Consider the following 23,377-nt stretch of genomic DNA (forward strand, 5'->3'; position numbering starts at 1 on the left):
CGGCGGAGGCGGGGCGGGGGCGCGGCGCCGGGCGGCGCTAGGGCCGGGCGGCGGCATGGCCGGGGCCGCGGCACCACCCACGGGCCGCGGCCCCGCGCATCCCCGCCGAGCCCGCACGGCCCCGCTGCCCCCGGCTGGCAGCCCCCGCCGCGCCGCATAAAAGGAGCGGGCGGAGACGGGCGGCCGGGGGAAGCCGGCGGAGAGGAGGGGGGGTCCGGCGCGGGCACCGCCTGCATGTGGCCGGGAGCCCCCGCCGCCCGCCCCGCCGAGCCCGCGCCTGCCTGCGGGGGGCTGCCCCGCGGCGCGGAGCCGCTCTCCGGACCCGGTGGCGGGGCGGGATGGCCGCGGGGCCGCGCCGCGGAAGGTAGGGGGGGGCGGCTTCGCCCCGCCGTGCCCGCGACCTGAGCGGCTGTGGGCGGGGTGCGCCCCTGCGCCGGGATAAATAGCGCTTTCCCTCGGCTGACAGCCCGTCCCCGGGGCGCACGGGGGTGCCGAGCGGCAGCGCTCGTCCGCCGCCTGCGGGAAAAAGTTGGGGCTCTGGGTGACTCCGCTCCGGGGCCCCGCTCCTGCCCCGACCGGGGTTTTCGATTTTTCTCTTTTTGTTTCTCGAGGAGAGCCGGAGGAGAGGGAGGACCGGGACAGGCAGGGGCCAAGCTTTTCCCCTCTCTCTCCCTGCAGCGCAGGGGAGATGCTGGAAGCGGCTCTGCGTCTGCGGCGCCCGCGAAGGGGAGCAAGAGGCGCGTGAGCCCTTGCCGGTCCCCGCGGCAGCCGCTGCACCGCGGCGCTCCGCGGGCCCCCTCCTCGCCCGGGGCCGCTCGCAGCTCCGCACGCAGCCGGTTGCCGGCCTCCGCCGCTGGAGGAGGCTGCCCACCCCAGCGGCCCAGGATGCAGTTTCGCCTCTTCTCCTTTGCCTTGATCATCCTGAACTGTATGGATTACGGCCACTGCCAAGCCGGCCGCTGGAGACGCAGCAAGAGAGGTGAGTAGCGCCGGCTGCTCGCCCGGGACACCCGCCCGGGGCGGCGAGCAGGAGCGCTTGCGGGGCTGGAGGGGGCTGCCGGAGGCCGAGGAAGGGGAACGCTCCGGCAGGTGAGCCGCGCCCCGGCTCCCCTCCCGCGGGCTCCGGGCCGGCGTGGCGACCCCTCCGCGGGGCTGCCCGCCGCCCTCCCGCTGGGGGGGCCGGGCCGGGAGCGGGATTTGCGGCGTGGACGTGAGCTCTGATGGGAAAGAAGCGGCCGGAGCGGCCCGGCTGCTCCGCCACCCGCCTGGGGCTGCCGTGGACGGGGCCGTCGAGCGGTGGCTGCGCGCCCCACGCCGCGGCGGTGCCCTCCTCCCCCACGGGGCCGGCAGAGCCGGGGGTCTCGCCGGGAGCTGCCCGCCGCCGGACGGGCGCTGCCGGCAGCCGGCGCCTCGGCCGCGGCGAGCAGTGGAAGTCGCTGATTCCGCCGTCGTACCTCGTCGGGCAGCTTCCAGCAGCCAGAGGTTCGCCCTTAGCCCCGGCTGCTAAGGCTCGCGTATCCGTGGGGCGGGCTTTGAGGCTGCCTTCCGTGGGACCGTGCTTCCGAGGCAGAACGGCGGCTTCTCCCCTTCCACCCCGCGGATGCCCGCGGGGCTCGGTCGGCTCAGCCCGCGGACGAGCCGCGGCGGCGGAGCGAACCGCGCCTTTCCCGGCGCTGGGGGATTTCTGTGCCGCCAACTTTTGCTCAAAGCCTGTGGATCCCTTTGAGGGGAAAAAAAGAGAGAAACGGTGCGTTAGGTTTTAATCTATTTTCCTAAGATGCTAGGGTCGGGATTACCAGAGTTCAGGAATCGGAGCGGTGAAATGTGCCAGTACAGCACCCATGTGGACGAAAAGGTTACTGCAGCTCTTCCCCAGCTGTCAGGGGTGTCGGTGGGGTTTTTCTTTTTCGGTTTCCTTTCTTTTTTTGGTGGGGGGTGTCACACCTTCAGTATAAAATGTTTTTATTATCTACATATTCTGAATTATTTTGCCGTCCCTTCTCCTGTTATTTTCTCGGTCATGTCTCCCCTCCCCATTTCTAAAGTTAGCTGAAAATCAGGTGGCTCAGCTGCTGAGAAATCTGTACTTCTGAAAGAATTGCACTTTTCGTGCAATTGTTTGGAAGGGGAGGCAGCTAACATCTCCAGTGTTAAGCCGGTACAAACAGTAATAAAACTGTGAAAGGAAAATAGTTTGCACTTTCATGCATACGTCACCCTCAGAGTAGGTACAAATAAAATTGTAAAGCAATTTAGTTTTGATGGTTTTTCAACAGATGGTTTCCAGAATTTAATTTTTGTGTGTGTGGCTAAAACGATAGCAGTCCTTTAAAGTGACCAGACTATCTGTGCTAACAAAGGGTATACTGTGTCTTTAATTAAATGTGGAACTACTTAGGGTGCTGGCTAGACAGTGGAGGGTGATAGTGGTATTTCTGCTTTACAAGAGAGCTTAAGGATTGCATTGTGGGAGTACTGAAATGAATAGACATCTAACTCAAGTTGTGTGAATTGTCCTACAAAAACTTAAGCTGGTTTTAATTGATCTCATGTTCACTGATTGATCTGAGACCAATTGTTGTGCTTGTTGAACAGTTGGCTTTTCCAAAGGAGATTGATTTAAATTAGTTTTTAGTTTAGTTATTGGATAAATAACATCAGTATTGACAGTTGACTTACTGGCACTGTTTTGTGCTATCACCTAAGGGTTTTGTTTTGCGCTTTGAAGAATGCAGTCTTTTTCAGTTAATAAGTCTAAAGAAGTAAGCATAGCCAGTGCTAAGCACTGAAAGCAGAATCTAAGAATGTATTCAAATTATAATAGACTTTTGCCATGACACATGCAGTCTGAAGTAATGCTTTCGTACAGGACCCAAAATTCCAATAATTTCACAATTTTTCCATACCCCATCTGCAAATAATCAGGCATTCACTGTGGGGTACTGGCAGTTAAAATTTCTCTGGCATTCTGTTTTGTCTGTTACATGATCTCAGATGCTCCATAATATCATTTTCTTAATGAAGTAAAATTTTTGGCATGGATTAAGTCTCCTGTGCGGTAGAAATCAATTGCATTCAGTCTAGAATTATGGGCAAATATCATGCGTAGATTTTTTTTTTTTTGAAGCAGCTAAATGTACAGTAAACTTTAAGTACATATGCCTGTATTGGAGTTTGTGTGGATTTGTAGCTGATATAGAATACTCAAGTAAACAAGAGTTTAGTAAATTTGGGGGTATGTTCCCAGATTTTTTTCATCCCCCTTCCGCTTTCAACCCTTTCCCAAACCAAGGCGTTCAGTAGAAGTGGAATGACAAATTAAGGTTTAGAATGTGGTTCCTACCTGGCATTGATTTGTGTTTTGTTAGTCAATGTCACTTCATTAAAAAATATTCAGTAAATGCATTATAATCAACAGATTCTGCTAACTCCACTGCTGCTCTTAATTACTTTTGCAGCTCATTAGAATATTGCTTTGCCTAGTTGGCTCAGGGCAGAACCTTATTTCCCTTGAAGCACCCCAGTAAATTCTCCCTTCGGAAGTCTCCGTCCCGAGCAGGTAATTACGATTACTTGCCTTTCCTTCGGAAGCTGTTCTAGAACATATTTAAGGATTACATAGCTTAAAGGTCAGTGGTATAATCTCACAGCTGGCTTAGCCTAATATCAAAGCACCTTCTTTCCCTTTCTTGTTTAATTGTATAACTTGCTTTTTCATTTCTCTTGGATACCTACTTGCTTGTTCATTTATGTCCTGGTTTTGGCTGGGATAGATTTAATTTTCTTCCTAGTAGCTGGTATAGTGCTGTGTTTTGGATTTAGGATGAGAATAATGTTAATAAGACACTGCTGTTTTAGTTGTTGCTGAGCAGTGCTTACACTAAGTCAAGGGCTTTTCAGCTTCTCATACTGCCCTGCCAGCGAGGAGGCTGGAGGTTGCACAAGAAGCTGGGAGGGGGCACAGCCAGAACAGCTGACCCAAACTGGTCCAAGAGATATTCCATACCATATGATGTCATGCTGAACAAAAACTGGGGGGGTTGGCTGGGGAGGCAGGGCCACTGCTCAGGAGCTGGCTGGGCATCAGTCAATGGGTGGTGGGCAATTGCATTGTGCATCACTGGTTTTGTATATTCTTTTATCGTTATTATTATTTTTCCTTCCTTTTCTGTCCTATTAAACTGTGTTTATCTCAACCCATGAGTCTCACCTTTTTTCTGATTTTCTCCCCCATCCCACTGTGGGGGGAGTGAGCAAGTGGCTGTGTGGTTAGCTGCCTGCTGGGTTAAACCATGACAATTTCAATGAAAATGTTTATCTTTTCTTCAGATTTCTCTTTAGCAGTCATTACAAGATGAGCAGCTTCATGTCTTAGCATTTCACTGAATATCACAGGGCACACGAAGGGTCAGTGGTTTTTCCCTTGTCTTTGAGACGTGATAAAAACGGCTTTCCCAAAGAGTACCACAAATCAAAATGGAAGTATATAAAAATGAAAACTGTCAGGATGGCTTGCTGAGGTGAATGATGGTATTCTGCAAAAGCATTGATAGAAAAGAATATAAGGTTCATTGTAAACAGCCATCAAAAATTAAATGCTAAAAAAATTCCCTGAGGAAAAAAAAAGTCAATGTGACAGCAGTGCCTGCATTGGCGGGAAGACTTGACTGTAGTACAGAGAGGCTTTCTGGAGCTGGCGCGACCACTACATTTGGAGGACGGTTAACTTTTTGTCTGTGGGTTAAGGCTTAAAATCTTACAAGGAAGCTGTACTTTGAAATGCTTGTTTTCCTCAGGTGTTACATTAAATGCTTGTAACATAATTTGTAAAAAAAAAAAAAGAGACATGTTAACATTTTCTGGAGTAATTTGCCAGGTACTTGTGATCAGTGGTAAAGCTTTGGAGAGTAGCTTCTCTTCCTTAGCCCCTTACTACTTAGGATAGCTTGTTATTAAACATTCTTTATATACACATCATTACTACAGCAATAAGAATATCCTAACACTGTAACCATTGAAAAGTTGAAACTTTTAAACTTTTGGCTACTTATGCTCTGTTTGGACTCGATGATCTTGGAGGTCCTTTCCAACCTTAACAATTCTATGATTCTATAAGTCTGAGGAAGTTTCCTAAAGTAAAATGCCAGCAGAAGTCAGAACTTGTGTGTGAGTGAATGACTGAATACCAAACTAGCTAATGACGCGGTGTTACTGAGGATAATCGATGCTCAAACGGAACACAAAGATTTGTAGAAAAGGTGCTCAAAATACCAAGAGCAGGATTCAGCATGAAAACAGACACCTAAGTTTAGCTGCTTGATTCAGTTGTACAAAGTAGCTTTCTAGTGCTGCTTGTGATATTTAAAAGATACCCTTTTGGGCCTGGCACGTACATGACCTTCTTGAGCAAGCGGAGGCCAGGCAGGATACCCTGCAGCAAGTCATATGCATCTGACACCCTTGGGTGTCTCAAAGCCTGTTATGGTGGAAATTGAAAATGGGGAGCAGGTGCTGGTGCAGAGTTGCTCTATGTATGCTTTTCCTTTCCTGCATTCACCCCTTAGTTTCCATTACAGGTCACTTGGGGTTGGGATACTGGGCTAGGTGGGTGTGTCTGGTCAGACCTTGAAGTCTATGCTTATATGCTTTTGTATTAAAACCTGCAAGAAGATTTACACTGTGATGAAGAACTTATATTTGTCTGCTTGACAAACTTGGCTTAATTTTGTGTTTTCCCTTTTTTGGGGAAGCAGGGGTATGTATGTTTTCCAAAGCTTGGCTGAAATCTGTTACTAGAGCAGTTCAAAATGCATGAAAAATACTAAAAGTGAGGTTGCATATAGGGAATGTATATAGGGAAGCTATGATAATAGCAAGAATGCAGTTTTTTTCACTTCAATGTATCATTTACAGTATACAGACCAGCATAATTACTATGATAAAGTATGTTAGCATGGTGTTGTTTACATAAGCTACTTTTAATGAAAAATATGACATTATTTAAAAGCTAGAAAGTGGAAGAGTTGTTCACTATCATAATTCAAGGCATAAAGAAATAAACAATGGCGTTTTTCTAAGCTGGTTTTTTGGTTTTCTTTTTTCTTTCTCTTGCTACTTCTGTCAAGAGTCTGACTATCCCACGGAGGTCTGCATTTCATTTCTGATCTTCTAGCTATTTTTTAATACCAAAAAAACCTTAGCTAACCATAGATTAGAGGGGACTGTCTAGTCAAACCTGCAGATCATCACAGGTTGCAAACTTTTCCTAGTGCACAGTGCATCAAACTCAGAAGCTTATAGCTCACTGTAACATCCCTTTCCAAGAATGCATCCTTGATTATAAACTCCAGAGGTGGGATTCACGTGACTACATGGAATTATCTGCAACATGAATGTCTATGTTTTCTTTTGTAATTGATGTAGTGCTAGTTGGTACAGTCCATGGAGCTGTTGGTACAATTAACTCCATCCTACAGTAGATGCCTGCCTTTGATCGGATAAAGCATACCCCAAACTCAATAAATATTAAATAAGATGACTTGATTGCCTCTATCTATAATTGATGTACGCATCTTCATTGTTAGCCCCTGAAGTAAGCTGAAATCAACCCCAAATGAGAAAGGGATCCACCACATACAATCTTCCGACCTTTTATTAAAATTATGTATTGGTGTAGCTCTGTTAACTTTAACAGATACAATCCCTGAAATTTATACTTTCTCTTGTATTAGAGATTTATTTGGCTTCAGGTATTTTTTAATACTAAATTAAATTCCTCAGGCATGCCCTCTCTTCACCTCAAAGTTTTGTTCAGGCACAGTTGGAGAACCTTTTGTATTTGTCTAGGCTCCAAGTATTTGCTAATCCTTTTCTTAGTGAAAAGCATGACTTCATACATGTTGGCTGTTGATAATGCACAAATGTAACAGCTTGATCCTTTCATCATGGGCTGCTTTAGACACCAAAATTAGGTGCTGCCTTGGTTTGTATACTCATTGTCTTTGTAGTACTTGTTTAGCAGATGCAATGCTTTGGAAAGCACCAATTGGGTGCTGCAAAGTCACTTTGTGCATGCAGAGTAAATCTATCACTTTTTAGGGCAGTACTGCTCAGTTTAAAGCCTGCTAAATCTCTTGCCAAGTAATTTTTGGTGTAGAGTGTGGAATAGGCTTGTGGTATGACTTTCTGATACTTGGATTCTGACTAATACATCTTAGGAAGTGAAGCGTCAAGTGGATCTTGCTTCTGAGCACCATCAGGCAGATACAAAGTTGTACAGCTGTTTCTCCTGTCTACGTGATGGCTTTGTCCAGCCAGCTGCATACATAAAGGCCACTTATTGACCAGGGTTTACTGTTATACTTGTTGAACTTCATGTATCTGTGGGCAGTAAGGTAACTTGTGAGCCTGACTTGAAACTTAGCTGCATCACTTTATTCTTTCTACATCTGGCTGTTCCAGCTCTCCCAGGGTTTACCATGGGGTGAACTGTCCTGTCCATTTTCACTAATACTTTTTCAAAACTCTGAGGAGAAATGAAGTTGAAAGGGATCAGGGTGGTGGTCGCTCCAGTGTATGCCCCAAAAAGGCAGATGATGGTGCAACACGGTATGAAACACCGGAGAGGCAAGAGTGAAAGAATGAGTCTGACAGACACTCTAATTAATGTCATCTTTCTAATAAAGTTTCTGCAGTGTAGATGGGGGGCAGGAAGGATGAATTACAAGAAATTGGTGTTTGTACATGATCCTATTTCAAAATACTTAATTGATGTGAAAGTTGGTGTTCTTAGCATGGAAGGGAGATGATGACTGTAACTCATCTAAAATGATGGAGTATCACAATACTTTCCTCTGTAGATCTTACTCTGAGACTACAAGGATTTGAGACCTTAATTGTACATCTTTACTTTAGGATTGCTCCATTTTAGCACCTGGATTTTGAAGCTATGCACATCTCTGACCATTATCTATCAAACTGTGGTCCGTGGAGCAGATGCTAGCATTTTCTGGACGTGTACAGGTCACACTTACTATTCCTTGTGTTTGTACTTAAATACTCTTGAATACAACACTCCAATGAACGTATGTTCTATGCTTTAGTCTTACTCTATTTTGATGCAATTACTTGTGCTTAAATGTGAAGTTGTCGCTTCAAATTTCTTTTTAGGTGGTAGCATGTGAAAGACTGGTGATTAAATTTCCTGGCCTTTCCTCTTGTTTATGGACTTGAATGCTCTTAACAAGGCTGAGTGCTGGGTCCTGCATTTGGTCACAACAACCTTGTGCAACACTGCAGGCTTGGGGAAGAGTGGCTGGAGAGCTGCCCAGAGGAAAAGAACCTGGGGGTGCTGGTCGACAGCTGCCTGAACATGAGCCGGTAGTGTGCTGAGGTGGCCAAGAAGGCCAATAGCATCCTGGCTTGTATCAGGAATAGTGTGGCCAGCAGGACTAGGGAAGTGATCATCCTTTTGTACTTGGCACTGGTGAGGCTGCACCTCGAGTACTGTGTTCAGTTTTGGGCTTCTCATTACCAGAAGGACATCGAGGTGCTGGAGCGTGTCCAAAGAAAGGCAATGAAGTTGGTGAAGGGTCTAGAGAACAAGTCCTATGAGGAGCAGCTGAGGGAGCTGGGGTTGTTTAGCCTGGAGAAAAGGAAGCTGAGGGGAGACCTTATCACTCTCTACAACTACCTGAAAGGAGGTGGGGGTCGGTCTCTTCTCCCTAGTAACAAGTGATAGGACAAGAGGAAATGGCCTCACGTTGCACCAGGGGAGATTTAGATTGGATATTAGGAACAATTTGTTCACTGAAAGGGTTGTCAGGCATTGGAACAGGCTGCCCAGGGCAGTGGTTGAGTCTCCATCCCTGGAGGTATTTAAAAGATGTGTAGAAGTGGTGCTTAGGGACGTGGTTTAGTGGTGGACTTGGCAGTGTTAGGTTTGCAGCTGGACTTGATGATCTTAAGGGTCTTTTCCAACCTAAATGATTTAATGATTCGATGTAGAAACTGTGAAGACCGAAACAACATAAAGTAATAAAATTGTAGTATGGGGCAGAGAGAGATTTTTATTTTTTTTTTTTTAAGGGAAAGCAGAGAAGCAACTGGTACCTTATTGTAACTTGATTATGTGATTGCAAAGCAAGGAGAGGTTTTTAAGATCCCATCAGCCAAGATGTGGTGAGCAGTGAAAAAAATATTCATGGTCTCTGTTTCACTGTAATAGGAGAAACATCTTTTGATAGCAGGCAGGTTGCAAATCTTGGCATCCAGTAAATAATCAGTTATGTATTTCTTTTTGAAATACCAGTTTCAGCAGAGCCAAGTACTTGATGTATCTGTAAGACTTTGTCCTTTTATAAGGGAATGGAATTTATGCTATCTGCCTTCATTCTTTTTTTTTGTTGTTTTTATGGAATGTTTGTATGACTGTAACAAGGAAAGTGTAAGTAATTACAAGTAATATTTAGAAAAGACATGCAGTTCTGTGATTACGTTTCAAAATAAACACTTTTAATTGAATTATGAACGTTATTTGAAGAAGGTAAGAGCAAACCTCATGTATAGTTAACATACAAGCAAAATACTATGAAAATCCTTCTAGTATGGTTTTCTGTTTTTAAAAAATAATTTTGCTCTCTAGGATTTTAAAAATGTAAATCTAAAAATAATCCAGAGCATATGGTGTAGGGATTATGAGTCTCAAATTTACCTTGCAGAAACTTTTGTCTATTTTTTTGGAGAATTGTCAAGATTTTCTCCATCTTGATGAAAAACAGACCCAAACATAGATATAGTGAGACAGAGGAAGGGACCTAAAAGATAAATAGTGTGTGTGATGTTGGCTTTTAGATACTGCCTGAAGTGGTGCTTTTTTAATCACTGGGCAGTTGCATGAACAGGAACTCCCAGGTAGACCATGTGCAGCAATAAAAACAATGTCTATGCCTTTTTATATATTGGGAGAAACTTGTACTGATTTACACTGCAAAGGGACAACAGTATTTGTGTTAGAGAATTGCAGTGATGTGACAAAATATAAACTTCCTGATCTAGACATGTTATTTTCTTTTTTGAGTTGAAATGCTGGCTGAAATATGTTATGCACAAATATATGCTCTGCACTAATATATGGTCTTTTCAGCCGTATGGTTGCCACCTTTGAAATACCAAAAAAACCCCAAACTAGCCACATCAGACAAATGGCTGTTGTGCATGCACAGATTAATCTGCACATGTATTGCAGCGCTGACAACACCCAGTGCGTCCATACTAAAACTTGTTGGGCAAGTTGGAAACCACTGAAACAGCAACTATGCTTAGCAAAGATAGGTGTTACTGAGTTGCTCTTGCTTCTTTCTTGAATTACTACAGAAAATGTTTGTAGATACGATATGTTTTCATTATAAACCTACCGACTTAGTAGTGATTCTCCACTGACAAGCATATAGCTAAGACTCTTTTGAATGGGAATTAAAGTTTCATCATCTTTCACTTTATCTATATTGAGATAATACTTAAAGATCCCAACTGGGTGAGGTCCTGTAGTGCTGGCCCTGCTTAGACAATAACCTCTGAATTAAGGTTGCCAGATCAGCATCTGTCCTGGATTTCCCTCCAATAGCAGAAATGTTCTTTGGCCTTTCATTACAGCTAGTTCAGACCTGTTTTAGGTCTCATTTTACACAGTGCATGCTAATAACGTGATGGACATGGATTCAGTTTTGACTCAGCGAGAGCAACTGTAACTCAGCAGAACTGCAGTGAACCCAAGGTACGTTAGGTTGTGTTCACAACACAGCAACATAGCAGCTATTTGTTTTTAGTTTGTTTAAAGCTATTGCCAATTATTGCAAAATACTTATAAACGGCTTCTGATCTGAGATGCTTCACTTTTGCAAGGGACCTAAAACCAAAGAAAATTTTATAGAGGGTTTACTTATTTGTCTGTCCTCATGGAATTACATGTTTTAATACTTTCATCAGGAACATTCTCAGGAGATGGTTTTACCTCTAAATTTGGTCTCTGTCCTCTCCAAAATGGTCAATCTGTTCTCCCTTACTTTGTTGAATGGTCATTTGTGAGGAAAGTTGACTTTCTGAGGGATATCTGAGGGACAGCACCTTTTAGAGTAGGGCAGTTGTGTGCCTTTGCTGTTGTGATCTAGTCCTGTGGCAGTTCTTCAGCTTAGGCTCCTTGCCTGGGCCATCAAAAATATACCTGGCCTGCATGTGTCCCTCTTGGTAATTTTTAACACGTTCAGAAAATATTGATTGCGCATGGACAGATCACCTGTTTTGTGTCTGTGTTGTCTACCTGACATGGTTCGGTGCTGGGAAGTCTGCCTTGCTGGTAAGAGGGTATGTTCAGGAAGTCAGCGAGATTGCTTTCGTTGTTGGTCTTTCCACATGTAAAACTTTTGGTTAACACATGTATGCATCAATGGCAATAGCAATAGCAAATAAATCCCTGTTTTATGTAAATGCTAAGCAGTGTTGCAGTGTGAAATGTTAATATTATGGCAGTATGGGAGTTAATAATGGAAGTATCTAACTGAAATGGTGCTTCTCGACAGGTGCTTTGGCTTCCAACTGTATTTCTCACAGCGCTACTGCAGTATGCTGGAGTGCAGCAATTTTGCTGGTGCCGAGATGGCAGTGGGTCATGGTTTCTCTTTTTAGCTAATGAAACTGCAGAATTACAAGTGCTTATCGTAACTCTTTTAGTCAGTCTCAGATTTTGCTGAACTTCACCTGTTGCACTTGGCCTTCAAAGGTTTTTTTGGGAATTGAGTTTTAGGAAACATTTGTAGCTGTAGTTGGAAAGTAAAATGAGAAAAATCCCCAACATTTTTGTAGAGTTTAAAGCAACTATTTTTTTCTATAAAGCTTACTTTGATTCAAGTTTACTGTGTTTTGTCTGTGTGTTTTTTTTTAACACAGATTGTTGTAGAAGCAGAAAACTATGAACTGCTTCAACGCAATTTGTATGCTGTGAAATTGAGAAGCAAATCTTCTGCAAAATCTTATACTTAGAAGAACAGAACCTGTAGGCCACCTAGTGCTACACAGTGTGTATCTCTACTGCTGTACAGACGTGTAGTAATAAAAATACATACTTCTTTTGAAGGGTTCAAGTAAGCAAAACCGACACAGGGTAGGAGAGGAAGAAGAGGCACAGAATAACCTTGTGATTATCAGTTTGGGACAAAGTTGGGTATCTGATCTCTGGTTTTGATTCTGAGACTTGTCCACGTTTGCTGGATTATGCTGCTTCTCTGCGTTGAGGACATGTACTAGTACAAAAAAAAAAAGTATTTCCTCCATTTCAGATAGCAGAGTTCAGCCTCATCTGTATCTCTGTCAGTAAGAAAGTCAACAATTTTCCTGTTATCTTCCCATATTTGTGCTGTATATACTCTATCTACCTCTTTTGCGTAATCTCTGCAACCCAATAGAGAGACTTCTATATTGTGTTGAAGGGAATCTAGTTTTGCTCAACTTTGGGTACAAGAAGAGGATATTGTCTGTTATTCTGCTAAAAATGTCTTGTTATTTGCAACTTGTGCCAGCAGTATTCTGGAAATTACCCTCCGTCCAGGGGGACCTCAACAGGCTGGAGAAATCAACAGAAACCTCATGAAGTTCAATAAGAAGTGTGAAGTCCTGCACCTGGGAAGAAAAAACCCCATGCATCAGTATATGCTGGGGGCCACCCAGGTGGAAAGCAGCTTGGCAGAAAAGGCCCTGGGGGATCATGGTGGATGCAATGCTGAACATAAGCCAGCAATGTGCTTGTGCTCTGCAAGGAAGGCTAACTGTCCTGGGCTGCATGAGGAGACGTGTTGCCAGCAGTTTGAGGGAGATCCTTCCCCTCTACTCAGCACTGGTGAGGCCACACCTGGAGTACTGTGTCTGTCTCTGGGCTTCTTAGTACAAGAGAGACATGGGCATGCTGGAGACAGTTCAACGAAGGACCACAAAGATGATTAAGAGACTGGAGCATCTCCTGTGAGGAAAAGGTGAGAGAGCTGGGACTGCTCAGCCTGGAGAAGGCTCAAGGGGGATCTCATCAATGTATCTGAAGGGAGGGTGCAAAGAGGCCAGGGCCAGACTCTTTTCAGTGGTGCCCAGTGACAGGACAAGAAGCAATGGGCACAAATTGAAACATAGGAGGTCCGCTCTGAACGTCAGGAAACGCTTTTTTACTGTGAGGGTGGCTGAGCACTGGCACGGGTTGCTCAGGGAGGTTGTCGAGTCTCCATCCTTGGAGATACTCAAAAGCCATCTGGACATGGTCCTGGGCAACTGAGTTTAGGTGTCCCTTCTTGAACAGGGTGATTGGACCAGATGACTTCCAGAGGTCCCTTCTAACCTAAACCATTCTGTCAAAGGTGGTTTCGAAATGTATCAGGTACCTAACTTGTGCCTACTTCGTTTTAGTAATAGTCAGCTGTGGAGGGGAAACATGAAAAGTCCATTCCCCTTAGGAATCCTTGGGATACATGACTGAATCACGTGCAGTTGCAATCACCTTAACTTTGTTGGAGTATTGAGATCAACCTAGAGGAGCTTCCTGGTATTTAGCAGTGACACAGGACTTCCCAGCTCTGTCACTTTTCCCTCAACAAGACTCCCAGTTTATTAGAAGTCTTGAAATTACACCTGCTGACCTCTTGCTTCCCTTCTCCCTCCTATGCATGCTGCCATGAAAAAAAAGCTGGTGATGCACAGTGGAAATGAAAGGTAAGAGGCAAAATCAGAGGGAAGCCAAAAACCTAAGTGTGCCTGGGTGATCTGAGCCATTTAAAGTTATCATAAAATAAGGTTCTATATCATGCTAATTTTGCATCATATGAGTTCCTTGCTCCCCGATTTTTTTTTTTCTTTCCAAATATTTACAAATACCAAAGAGTGCATTGTGAATGTAATGATTAAGATACTAGGTCTAACTCTGGTCTCACTCATTTTGTTGTAAATCTGAGGGTAATGTCAGTCTGTCTCAGATATAGTGTATATTTCTGAAGCGGTGCTTGCTCAGGGATATTTCTGTCTCATGCAATATTACTGTCAGATCCTACAGAAAGACTGAAAGTTAGGCATTTCTCTTTTTTAAGAGCTGTAGTTCACTTTGCTAATGCTGTATTTGAGAACTCAAACTCTTTTTCATTACTTTCAGTTCTTTCCATCAGACTCCTGGAAAAAGTCTTGCTGCTTCCAACTTTTATTTCAGTTATTGTAACATTAGCAGTGGCATCAATACACAGGGTTTTTTCAGCTTTTGGAAAAGGGTTGAAATGTGACTCTATTAAACCTGAATCTGAAGACAGACTTGGTTTCATATTGTTTTCTCTTAATAGCTTTCCAAGCAGCCGCTAAGTGAAACTACTGCATATTGAGCCTGGTGTAATATGAGGCTCATTGGGTAAAATAACATTAGTCTGTGCTACTTAAACACACTCTGGAAGGCTTAAGGAGGAGAGGAAGGAAAATATTTGAAGAGATCAACTGGATGTGGTCGAATACAAGTAATGTCACCTGAGAAGGATTAGAATTTGCCAAAGCTTGACCTGAATGAAGACCTCCATTTAGAGCTTGTGTTCCTACCAGATCAGCTGCGGTAGTTTTTCCATGCACAGTTTTCTACCAGCAGTCATATAGTGAAAGAGTCCAGTAATTTACTTGGCTTCTGTGTCTCAGCTGCAGTAAAGTTAAAAAAAAAAAAATAAAAAAAATCCCAGTTTAACATTCCTTCTCCTTATTAGCTGCAGCTGGCTTTTTCTAATTACTGAAGTCTTAACATTTTTTCATCTACATTCTGTTGCTTTTATCCTTGCTGGGAGCTCAGTGTACGCACTCTAGCTGATAAACAGCTACACGTGTAGTTTGTATCCTCAGATATGAACAGCTTCAAAAAAATACGTGAACTGACACTTTAAAACCCAGGAGAAGACCCAGTGGAGTGGTTAGTAGCAATGGTACTTCGGCCACGCATGGTCTTTGTTTTCTGATTATGTGGGGTTAGTGAACCCAGTGGCCTCATTCTTAATAACATGCCTACTGTGATGGTATCTTTGAAAATCACCCATTCTTCTGTTTTGTGATTGTGTTTTGGAGTGCTAAGGACACTTTCCTGTACACCTCTCTGAAGTGAGGGATATCTCTTATAGGTGTAGAAATTGAGTCCTGGGGTTATAAAAGCCTGAGGTCCTCCATAAAGTAAAAGAGAATAAAGGCTGGGGATGCTTAGCACCTCTGAAAAAACAAGTCACAAGTGATATTTTTTTTTTTTTTTTTTTTTACTCAACCCTGCTATGAATTGGGCTAGGGATAGAATAAAATGAAATGATTGATTGCACCCACTTCATGCGACTAGGTGGATGTTCACCACCACAGGCCACTAAAGCCATTCCTGCTAAATCTGAGATGTGACCATTGCAGGGTGAAGTAGGAAATACTTTTATATGGAAATTAAAAAAAAATATTCTTATTAAGATCAGAATTTTTCAGAAGAACTACTTCATTGTATGCTTCTAAGTTTAAACTTGAGTATCACAGACTGGGAATACTCTTAGTGTGGAGATGAATTTGCCTTTACCAACAGGAGAGTTCTTATACCTTTCTTTAAAGCGTTATTGACCGCTGCTGGAGTGAGCAATTTCCATGTAAAATTTTCATTACAAAGTTTCTGTTTCTACAGAAAATGGTAATTGATTCTAGATTTTTGTGAGGTTCAGCATAACATGTGCCTTTCTGGGCTTGATCTTTCTTATTAAAAATACCTCAAGTCACAGTTAAGCCTGGCAGATATGTAATGAGAAAAAGCACACAATGAAATGCAGTGCTGTGGAGGAATAGCATGTCTCTCAAGGGACTTGTATTGAAATGATTTAATGTCAGAACTTTTTAGGGTTATCCTGCTTTTGCCTTTACATCTCACAGTGCTAACTTATGAAATTGTGACTAAGCATTAACCATTTTGTTTAGCCACAAACATAGTTGACTTGCTTTTCGTCAATGCTTGTTACTGTGTTAATTTGTTTCTCGATCTTTGTCATTCATGCTTAGTTTGTAACAGAAACACTATCTCCTCTCTCCTTGTAGTAACCATGTAGAGATTCCCATGATATTCTACTGTATGGAATAATTTCTCTTTTGTTTACATATGTTTAGCCAAGGAGAAATCTGATTAGCTGAATGCTCTTGATAGTATTCAAGTACATCCTAGAGCTTTGCATTTGCTGTTTGATGTTCCATTTTACAGCTTTACTTAAATGCTCTGCAGGGATTGTGGTTTAGTGGTGAGAGCATGAAATTTGAATCCAAGGTGCCTGGTTCTCTTACCAACAGAGCTGGTCAGTATGTTTAAAACCAGATTCTTCTACCCCACCACCCCCATAACGGATTTTTGCCTGTGTCTGCAAAGTTGTTTTTTTCCCTCTCTCTTTCTTTCTTAAATAAACGGTGAGCATTCACAGCTTAAACAGGAACTGCAAGTTTTTATTTCACTTCTGTGCCTCAGTTCCTCTGGTGCAGAGGGTAGTGTTTTATCACAGTGCAGTTTAAATTATATCAGTGATTTGCATGGCTAAGAGGTCCTAGAGTGTTAATCTCTAGGCATGTATATGGTTATTATGAAGGATAATAAGCACATAAATGAGTTTCCTGCCTCCAAGTTTATTGACGGAGCAAACACCTGCATGTAGAACATCACATCCATGGCAATGATCCAAGAGATTTAGAAAGTGTTGGCTCTATCTGATGTGCAGTCTTCTGCATTCTCATGTCTGCCAGAGATGAGATAGCAAAAATCCATGTGACTCTGCATCTCCGCTCTGTAGCGTGCAGAAATTACTGCTGGTTTTTTCATGACGAGATATGTGTCTGAAAAAGTATTTAAATGTTTTTTTATCCTGACATGTTGCTTTCAGACACAAAGGATGGAGCTTTTCATATGCAAGTAGGCATTAGTAGTAGTCTGATTAAATTGCTGTAAGAACAATTTATATATTAATAAAAAAATTATGTTTTATTTCATATTAGAATAAGATAATTATATGATCAGATTTTGAAAATGACAAGAGGCTTGAGGCACCTCAGACTTGGCCTCTGAAATGAAGATGTTTGAGGCCTGCATTTAGAGATACTTAGCTAAATACCTTACTGACTTTAACTTATCTGAAAATGGAAACATAGCTTTAAACATTTAAGGTGTTCTCAAAATTAAGAAATGTATATTTCTTATATGAAGAATAAAAAAAAAAGTATATAGCATATTTGTCTTTACCTCTTCAGAGCTGCCAGTGTCTTTCCTTTAATTCTAGAGCCCCTTATTATTCATGTTACAAACCTCGTCTATGTCATGTGAGCCAAGTGGCTTTTAGTTTTTTATAAACATGACTTGTCTGTTTTTAAGACTGTATTTGTATTCCCACAGAATAACCAAAGAAATTCAGTACCCCCTTGCCAAATACTAATTTTAATTTCTGCTTGAAATGTGCTAAATGCTAAGCACCCAGAGTGCACAAGTAAATTTAATACATTTTTATTTTTTATCTGCTTTATGAGGGAATTCCGATTTGGATTAAAAAAAGCCCTATAGCCATTAAGTGTCATTCTTTCTGGATGAGACCCAGCCTGCTGTGATTTAAGTGGATCTGAAATACAGAAGCTACTTCATTTAACTTCATTTTTTAAATGATATTCCTGCAAGATGAGGAGATAAGGCTATACATATCTGAACAGCAAATGAGCTACATCTGTTCTAGTCAAGATTTCTAAGTCTGGTCCATCATCGTTGTTTGATGTCTCAAATTCTGATGCCTTGGGCTGACAACAGGGAGGATGACAGAAGATTTGGTAGATGTTTTGAATGTGCTAAGTACACGCAGGATGTAAAGCACAGTGCTGTTGGATTGAATTAAAGTGACGTCCTGCAGCTAAGTGTATATTTGTGCAGGGTGGAAACAGTGAGAGTTTGAGTTGTCTTTTTCATGCATCTTTCTGTAACTCAGATACATTCATATGTGTTAATATATGCATATTTCCAGAGTTACAATTTTCCAATCTGGTGTTTCTCCTCTATGTTTAAAGACACCTATTCTACTTTTCTGCCTTCCCCATTTCTAATTAGATGGCTTTGCTGCTCCTCCTCTCAGTCATGTGCAGCTTTAGCATAATTTTTAGTATTTATTCTTCCTTCATGGTTTTTCCAAGTTTCTATAAGCTTTTTTGTCTTGCCTGCAAATCCTTCATTTTCTCTCTGAGCATGTTGCTGAAACTTCCATACTTATTGGAATTATCACCTTCTTCATGTCCCCCAAGCTCCAAGACCCCCTGTCTTTATTGAAAATGATTTTATTGGTTCATTTTTGTTTTGGAAGAAAACTTTGTAGGAAGTTTTGAAGTATTTTAAAATTTAGTAATTTGAATTTTTTAAGAGCTTTATGAATTAAGGTTTTGCACTGATTATGTTCAGTTTTACTAAAGATTTAGAACAGGAGGACTGCAATGATAAGGAGCTGCCTCAGGATGCAAAAGAACTATTTTCACTTCCTGACTCTCAGCCTGTGTGACCTTGGTGAGTTGTTCAGTCCACCTCCTGTCCCTGTCTTTCTTTATGGGACTACACATTTCCTCCTGGCATAGACCTGTAACAGCACTATAATGGTGAAGACTCTGCACATCTCTTAGAAGAAATAAATTCATTTCTGCTATCCAGTTATCTGTTTCCACTTACATTCTGCTGCATACCTTTTTTTTTGTTCTGCTATTTATAACTTGGAAGACCTGTGTCTTAGCATTCACTATTTTCCAGTTTTAGTGCCTTTATCCAATATGTTGTTTGCAAGCTTTCTCCGTGAACAACATGATGCTCAAAACCTCGTACTTGGACTTCAGAGCAGTGTACTGTTATTTGTTTAAACTGCTCTGTAGGTTCTTTAAGACAAAGATATAGGGAGAATTCTGGCCCTATGAAATTAATAGGACATCTTCTGTTGACTTGAGTGGAATGAGAATATCACCATTGGTTCACAAGTGCCAGGTGAAATGCTGTAACAGTTGGATATGGCTGTCAACAAACTTTGCTTATCCACTGATTTTCCTGGGTTCTGGTAGGGCTGTGTTCCTTTGCTTATTTTCCCAGTACTTTCCATGTCTTATGTAGATTATAATGAGGTGTTAGGTACCTTAGAAGTAGCTGAGGTGAGCTGGAAAACAGGCTGTTTCCAGTACAGAGCCAAGCTTGTTACTAATGCTCAATAAAAATAAGAGAATAGGATTTCCTTTAGGTTTCTGAATTTTATTTACTCAGCATAGTCTTAGCATGTGAAATCTTATGGGCATGAATGAGATTTAGTAATATATGCTCTTGTTAGCATTGTTTCAGACTTGGCAATAAACAAACTGTGCCCTTTCCAGCCTCTCAGTAGATACATGCTTCATATTTTATTAGAACAATTTGGCTCCTTACATGAACTGTAGGCCCATTAATCCTGTAATATAGTGAATAAGATTGGAAAAATACAGGATGTAAATATGTTCTTCATTATGCACTTTAATACCGACCAGATATATAGTGTGCATTCTAGAACATGGTAGTCAGAGTGCACTAAGGAGCTAGCAAATTGTTGACAAGGCTCATCTGCTATTGGTTTATTTTGAGGTTAAGAGCAAAAAGCTTTAAGAAATTTCAACTGTTTGACATTATATGTTGATGCCTATCACATCTTGCTGGACATAACTTAAATAGATAGGGCCAATGGCTTTATTACCTTCATCTCCGTATTCTTCATTGGATCCAGAAACAAGACAACTTAAAGAATATGTGAAGGGTTCTTCAGTAAGTCTTACAGAAGAAAAAAACTCCTCAGTTCTGAGAATGGTTACATTTTTACACTGAGGATAATAATAATAAAGAAATTCAAGTCAATGAAGTAGTAAATCCAAGCTCTTCTATTTTACCATGATCTTTTAATTTGGGACTGGTTTTCCTTCCCAAATTTAATCTGAGAGTTACTCAGATCACTTAAGAAGTAGGAAAGAATAAATTTCTCTTGATACCATAGCATGCGCTACAGGAATCTTAGAAATGATAATCATAATGGTCTCAGTGGCCATACATTCAGTAAATTAGTTGGTGTTACTCAGTGGGGAAAATGGACTTTCAAACACTGGGCTCCAAACTGGGAAGTATACTCTAGCAAATAGCCTGTGTGTCTCATCTGTAGCTCATCCATGAGGACCATGCAAATGGAAAGGAAGCTTGAAGGCCTTTGAATACAGTTTTAATTTTCTCATGCAATATTTTTCTCTTGGATTGGCATTAGCACTGTCAAGGTGCCAGACTTTTGCTTGAAATTTGTGAAGGGCAGAGTATTGATCAAGGGCCTTCATTATATGAGATGTGTCACAAGTTTTTGAAGTCTGTAATTCCAGAAAAGGACCCACTGTGTACTGCAGAGTTTAATATTGTTTATATTGAAAGCCATCATATTTCTTATAAAGTTTCTCTTTCTTCTCCATGGAGTTCATCCTGAAGGTATTTCCATGCGTTGGCTTCCAGGATAGACAGACTTTCTATACATTTGTGTAAGTGAAAGGACAGTTCCTTTGTAAATGAAAAAGAAGACATTGTTTTGGGACCACCTAATTAATGCTTAATTAATTACTTATATAATAATGCTGCAAAATTCTGGTATTGCATTAGTGTGCTGCCATATTACTTTCTTCCTCTTCTTACAAGACAGCATAGCAGAAATTTCAGATCTTCAGTAATGGCATTTGTAAGAACAAGTCAAGTTCCAGGACACTGGCAACTAACCAGTAAAAGATGCAGTGAAAGAGAATTTGTAGCCTTACTTTGTCCCTTTCTTAAGCCTCAGATCTTTCCTTTAGGACTGAGATCACTATGCTTCCACAGCACAGAGATGCTAATTTGGAAAAATGAGCAAAGGAACCAGTGTATTTGGTGGTGAAAAACAAAGTGTTTTCCAGCAGTGGGGGAGGTTAGGTAGAGAAATAGGAAAAAAACCCCAACCTTTTTCATGAAAAGCAGACAACTTTCAGAACATATCATTTAGTAAAAAGAAAAATAATTGCCAAACAAGACATCAGTGTAGAAGCTCACAAGCAACCATAGAAAACAGTATCTAATTCATTGGTATGGCATTTTGGGATGCCGTTTTTACTGGGTCTGACAAAGTGTGTTGTGATCTCTTTGGAATGAGATTTCATGGAAATATACTAACAGCCTGTGCACAGATTCAGAAAACATTCCCGTATTTGAAGTGGTTTAGCAAAATTCATTTATCCATTAAATCAAGAGTTGTGTTTAGGCTGCAGGACCTGATGGCCCACATAATGTGCACCGGACTCCTAGCAGTCATATGTAAACTGTAATCACTCTCAGCTGTGTTATAACAAATAATTAGAAACTTAATATCTACCAGCAGTGGTACCTGTATCTGTAACAGTAGTAGACATTCCTCTTACAGTTCCTTAAAAAAAAGACAAGATCCCTCAGGAAAAGTTGTTTAGATTTCTTTAATTTTTTTTTTTTACTGCTACTTTTAAAAGCTGCTGTTACAGCTTGGCAGCCTCTTGTCCATGTTGCATAGTTTTCTTTGAACAAAAGCCAGTCCTCTTTTGGCAAGTACTTTGCCATTTGAAGAACTGTCAGTAGGGAGAGATGCGTTTCTGTGTTAATACAATGATGATTTTAACAGGTCGCTAATGCGGTGGAGGACTCTCCAGAAGTGTTCCTGGAGAGAGAGGTCCTTGCTATGAACCATGCATTGTGAATCCCAAGGCGTTGTACAGTGGGCAGCTCTGTCTTGTCCACTGTGTTCGCTTTCATATGGGTTAAAAGACCCGTAAACTCTTTTGCAGTAGCATTTGATATTACTCCTTGCTCACTTTGTGTGCATGGGATGCAAAAGCAATGAAAAAATTTGCACCCTGTGTTCTGTAGAAAGATTATTTCTGTTTTTATAATGTTACCTGATCTGTTGGAATTTTCCAGATATTGAATTGAGGAACTCAGATCTGCTCAAATGTATTACAAGACCTGGGAGAGTAGCTTGAAGATAGGGTTGTGGTGCGTAGATAATACGGCTGTGCAGTCCTCTTAAAAACAAAAAAGACATATTTATGTGAAAAATTGTGAATAGTTGAAGCAAAGTAGTAATGAGATCTCTTGAAAACTATCATTATGTACGCTTTCGTTTTAACTCAAATATGAAATGAGGAATCTTTTTTTTTTTTTTTTTTTCCTCAGTGGCCGTGTCTGAGCAGATGTAACAATTTTGGTGTTCTATAGTTAGCCCAGTAATTAGCTGATGATTGCTCGGCAAAGAAGCCAACAAATCAAGAATACAAAGAGTACAGTGACTCATCTGAGAACATTTGCTGTGTGTCGTATTTGATTGTTAATTCTTGGTTATATGATTGCTGTATGAAGTATTCAAGGTTTTATAACTACAGAGAGGAGATAAAAGTGTCAGAGCTGGTTTTCAAAGGAGAGTCTTTTCTTGGGTTTGCATGGAGATGATCTTTCTCCTTCCATTCAGAATAAAGCCAATGAGGCCAAAATAGGAAGGGAAAAGCTGCAATAGTGTTGCTGTAAAGTTGCAAGTGATGGTATCTGCTTGATTAACATTTAGCTGGGAACCTTACTTTCCCCTAAGTCTGGCTTCAGCTTTGTAATATTTAACAGGTGCTGATAAGTATTAACTGCCAACATCTTCCAACATCTGAGCACCTCATCTTGGTCTCCTCCTGAGCTGAACCAAGCCAGCGATGGGCTCAGTGAGACACAGGCCTGCTCAACAGAGAACCTTGCATATCCTCATCTTTGTGGCCTTGTAACACTTCACAGGCTGAAGGCTGGCGTGTGAGGAGAACAGTCTTAAATGGACTGGCCTTTCTTCCCTCCCATTTTCTTCAATGTATCATCTACTTCTAGTGGCCAGCACATGAGTGAGATATTGTATTTGTGTACTACCGGATTCCCTTAGATCTCATGGCAAAAGCTCATGCTTTTTAGTGCTAGATGTTATTATGTTAAATTGAATGTGGTGGTTATATGGATTTGAAAATTTAAAGTTTTCAGTAAGACAAGGGAGTTAGTTCTTTTACTCTTATTTGTGTCTTTGAAAATCTTTCTCTTAACTACTTAAAGTTTACTAAACCTGGTGTTTTTTGCATTTTAACTGCATTTCCGAGGGATAGAGGGATGAGTAAAGATAAACAAGCTTTCTTGTGTTGCTTTCTTTTAGTTAGTCTCTGCTGTGAAGTTTTTGACTGACAATCCATATATGCATAAGTACACGTGCAAGTGCAACGCAGCTGTATTTTTCTAAATATCTCTTAGGCT

General features: G+C 41.6%; 1 protein-coding gene across 1 annotated transcript in view; it reads left to right on the forward strand.

The window, feature by feature from the left end:
* The first annotated feature begins 227 nt into the window (after window positions 1–227).
* Window positions 228–23,377, forward strand: part of RSPO2 (R-spondin 2) — a 115,632-nt gene continuing 92,482 nt past the window's right edge. Inside the window, exons 1-2 of the mRNA XM_087747512.1 lie at window positions 228–364; window positions 679–979. Coding sequence (XP_087603638.1) covers window positions 886–979 — 94 coding nt within the window. The 5' untranslated portion in view covers window positions 228–364; window positions 679–885. The remainder of the gene's footprint in view (window positions 365–678; window positions 980–23,377) is intronic.

Source organism: Nipponia nippon, unplaced genomic scaffold (genome assembly GCF_047370975.1).
Source record: "Nipponia nippon isolate SJK-2023a ecotype South Korea unplaced genomic scaffold, ASM4737097v1 scaffold_1, whole genome shotgun sequence".
NCBI lineage: Eukaryota > Metazoa > Chordata > Aves > Pelecaniformes > Threskiornithidae > Nipponia > Nipponia nippon.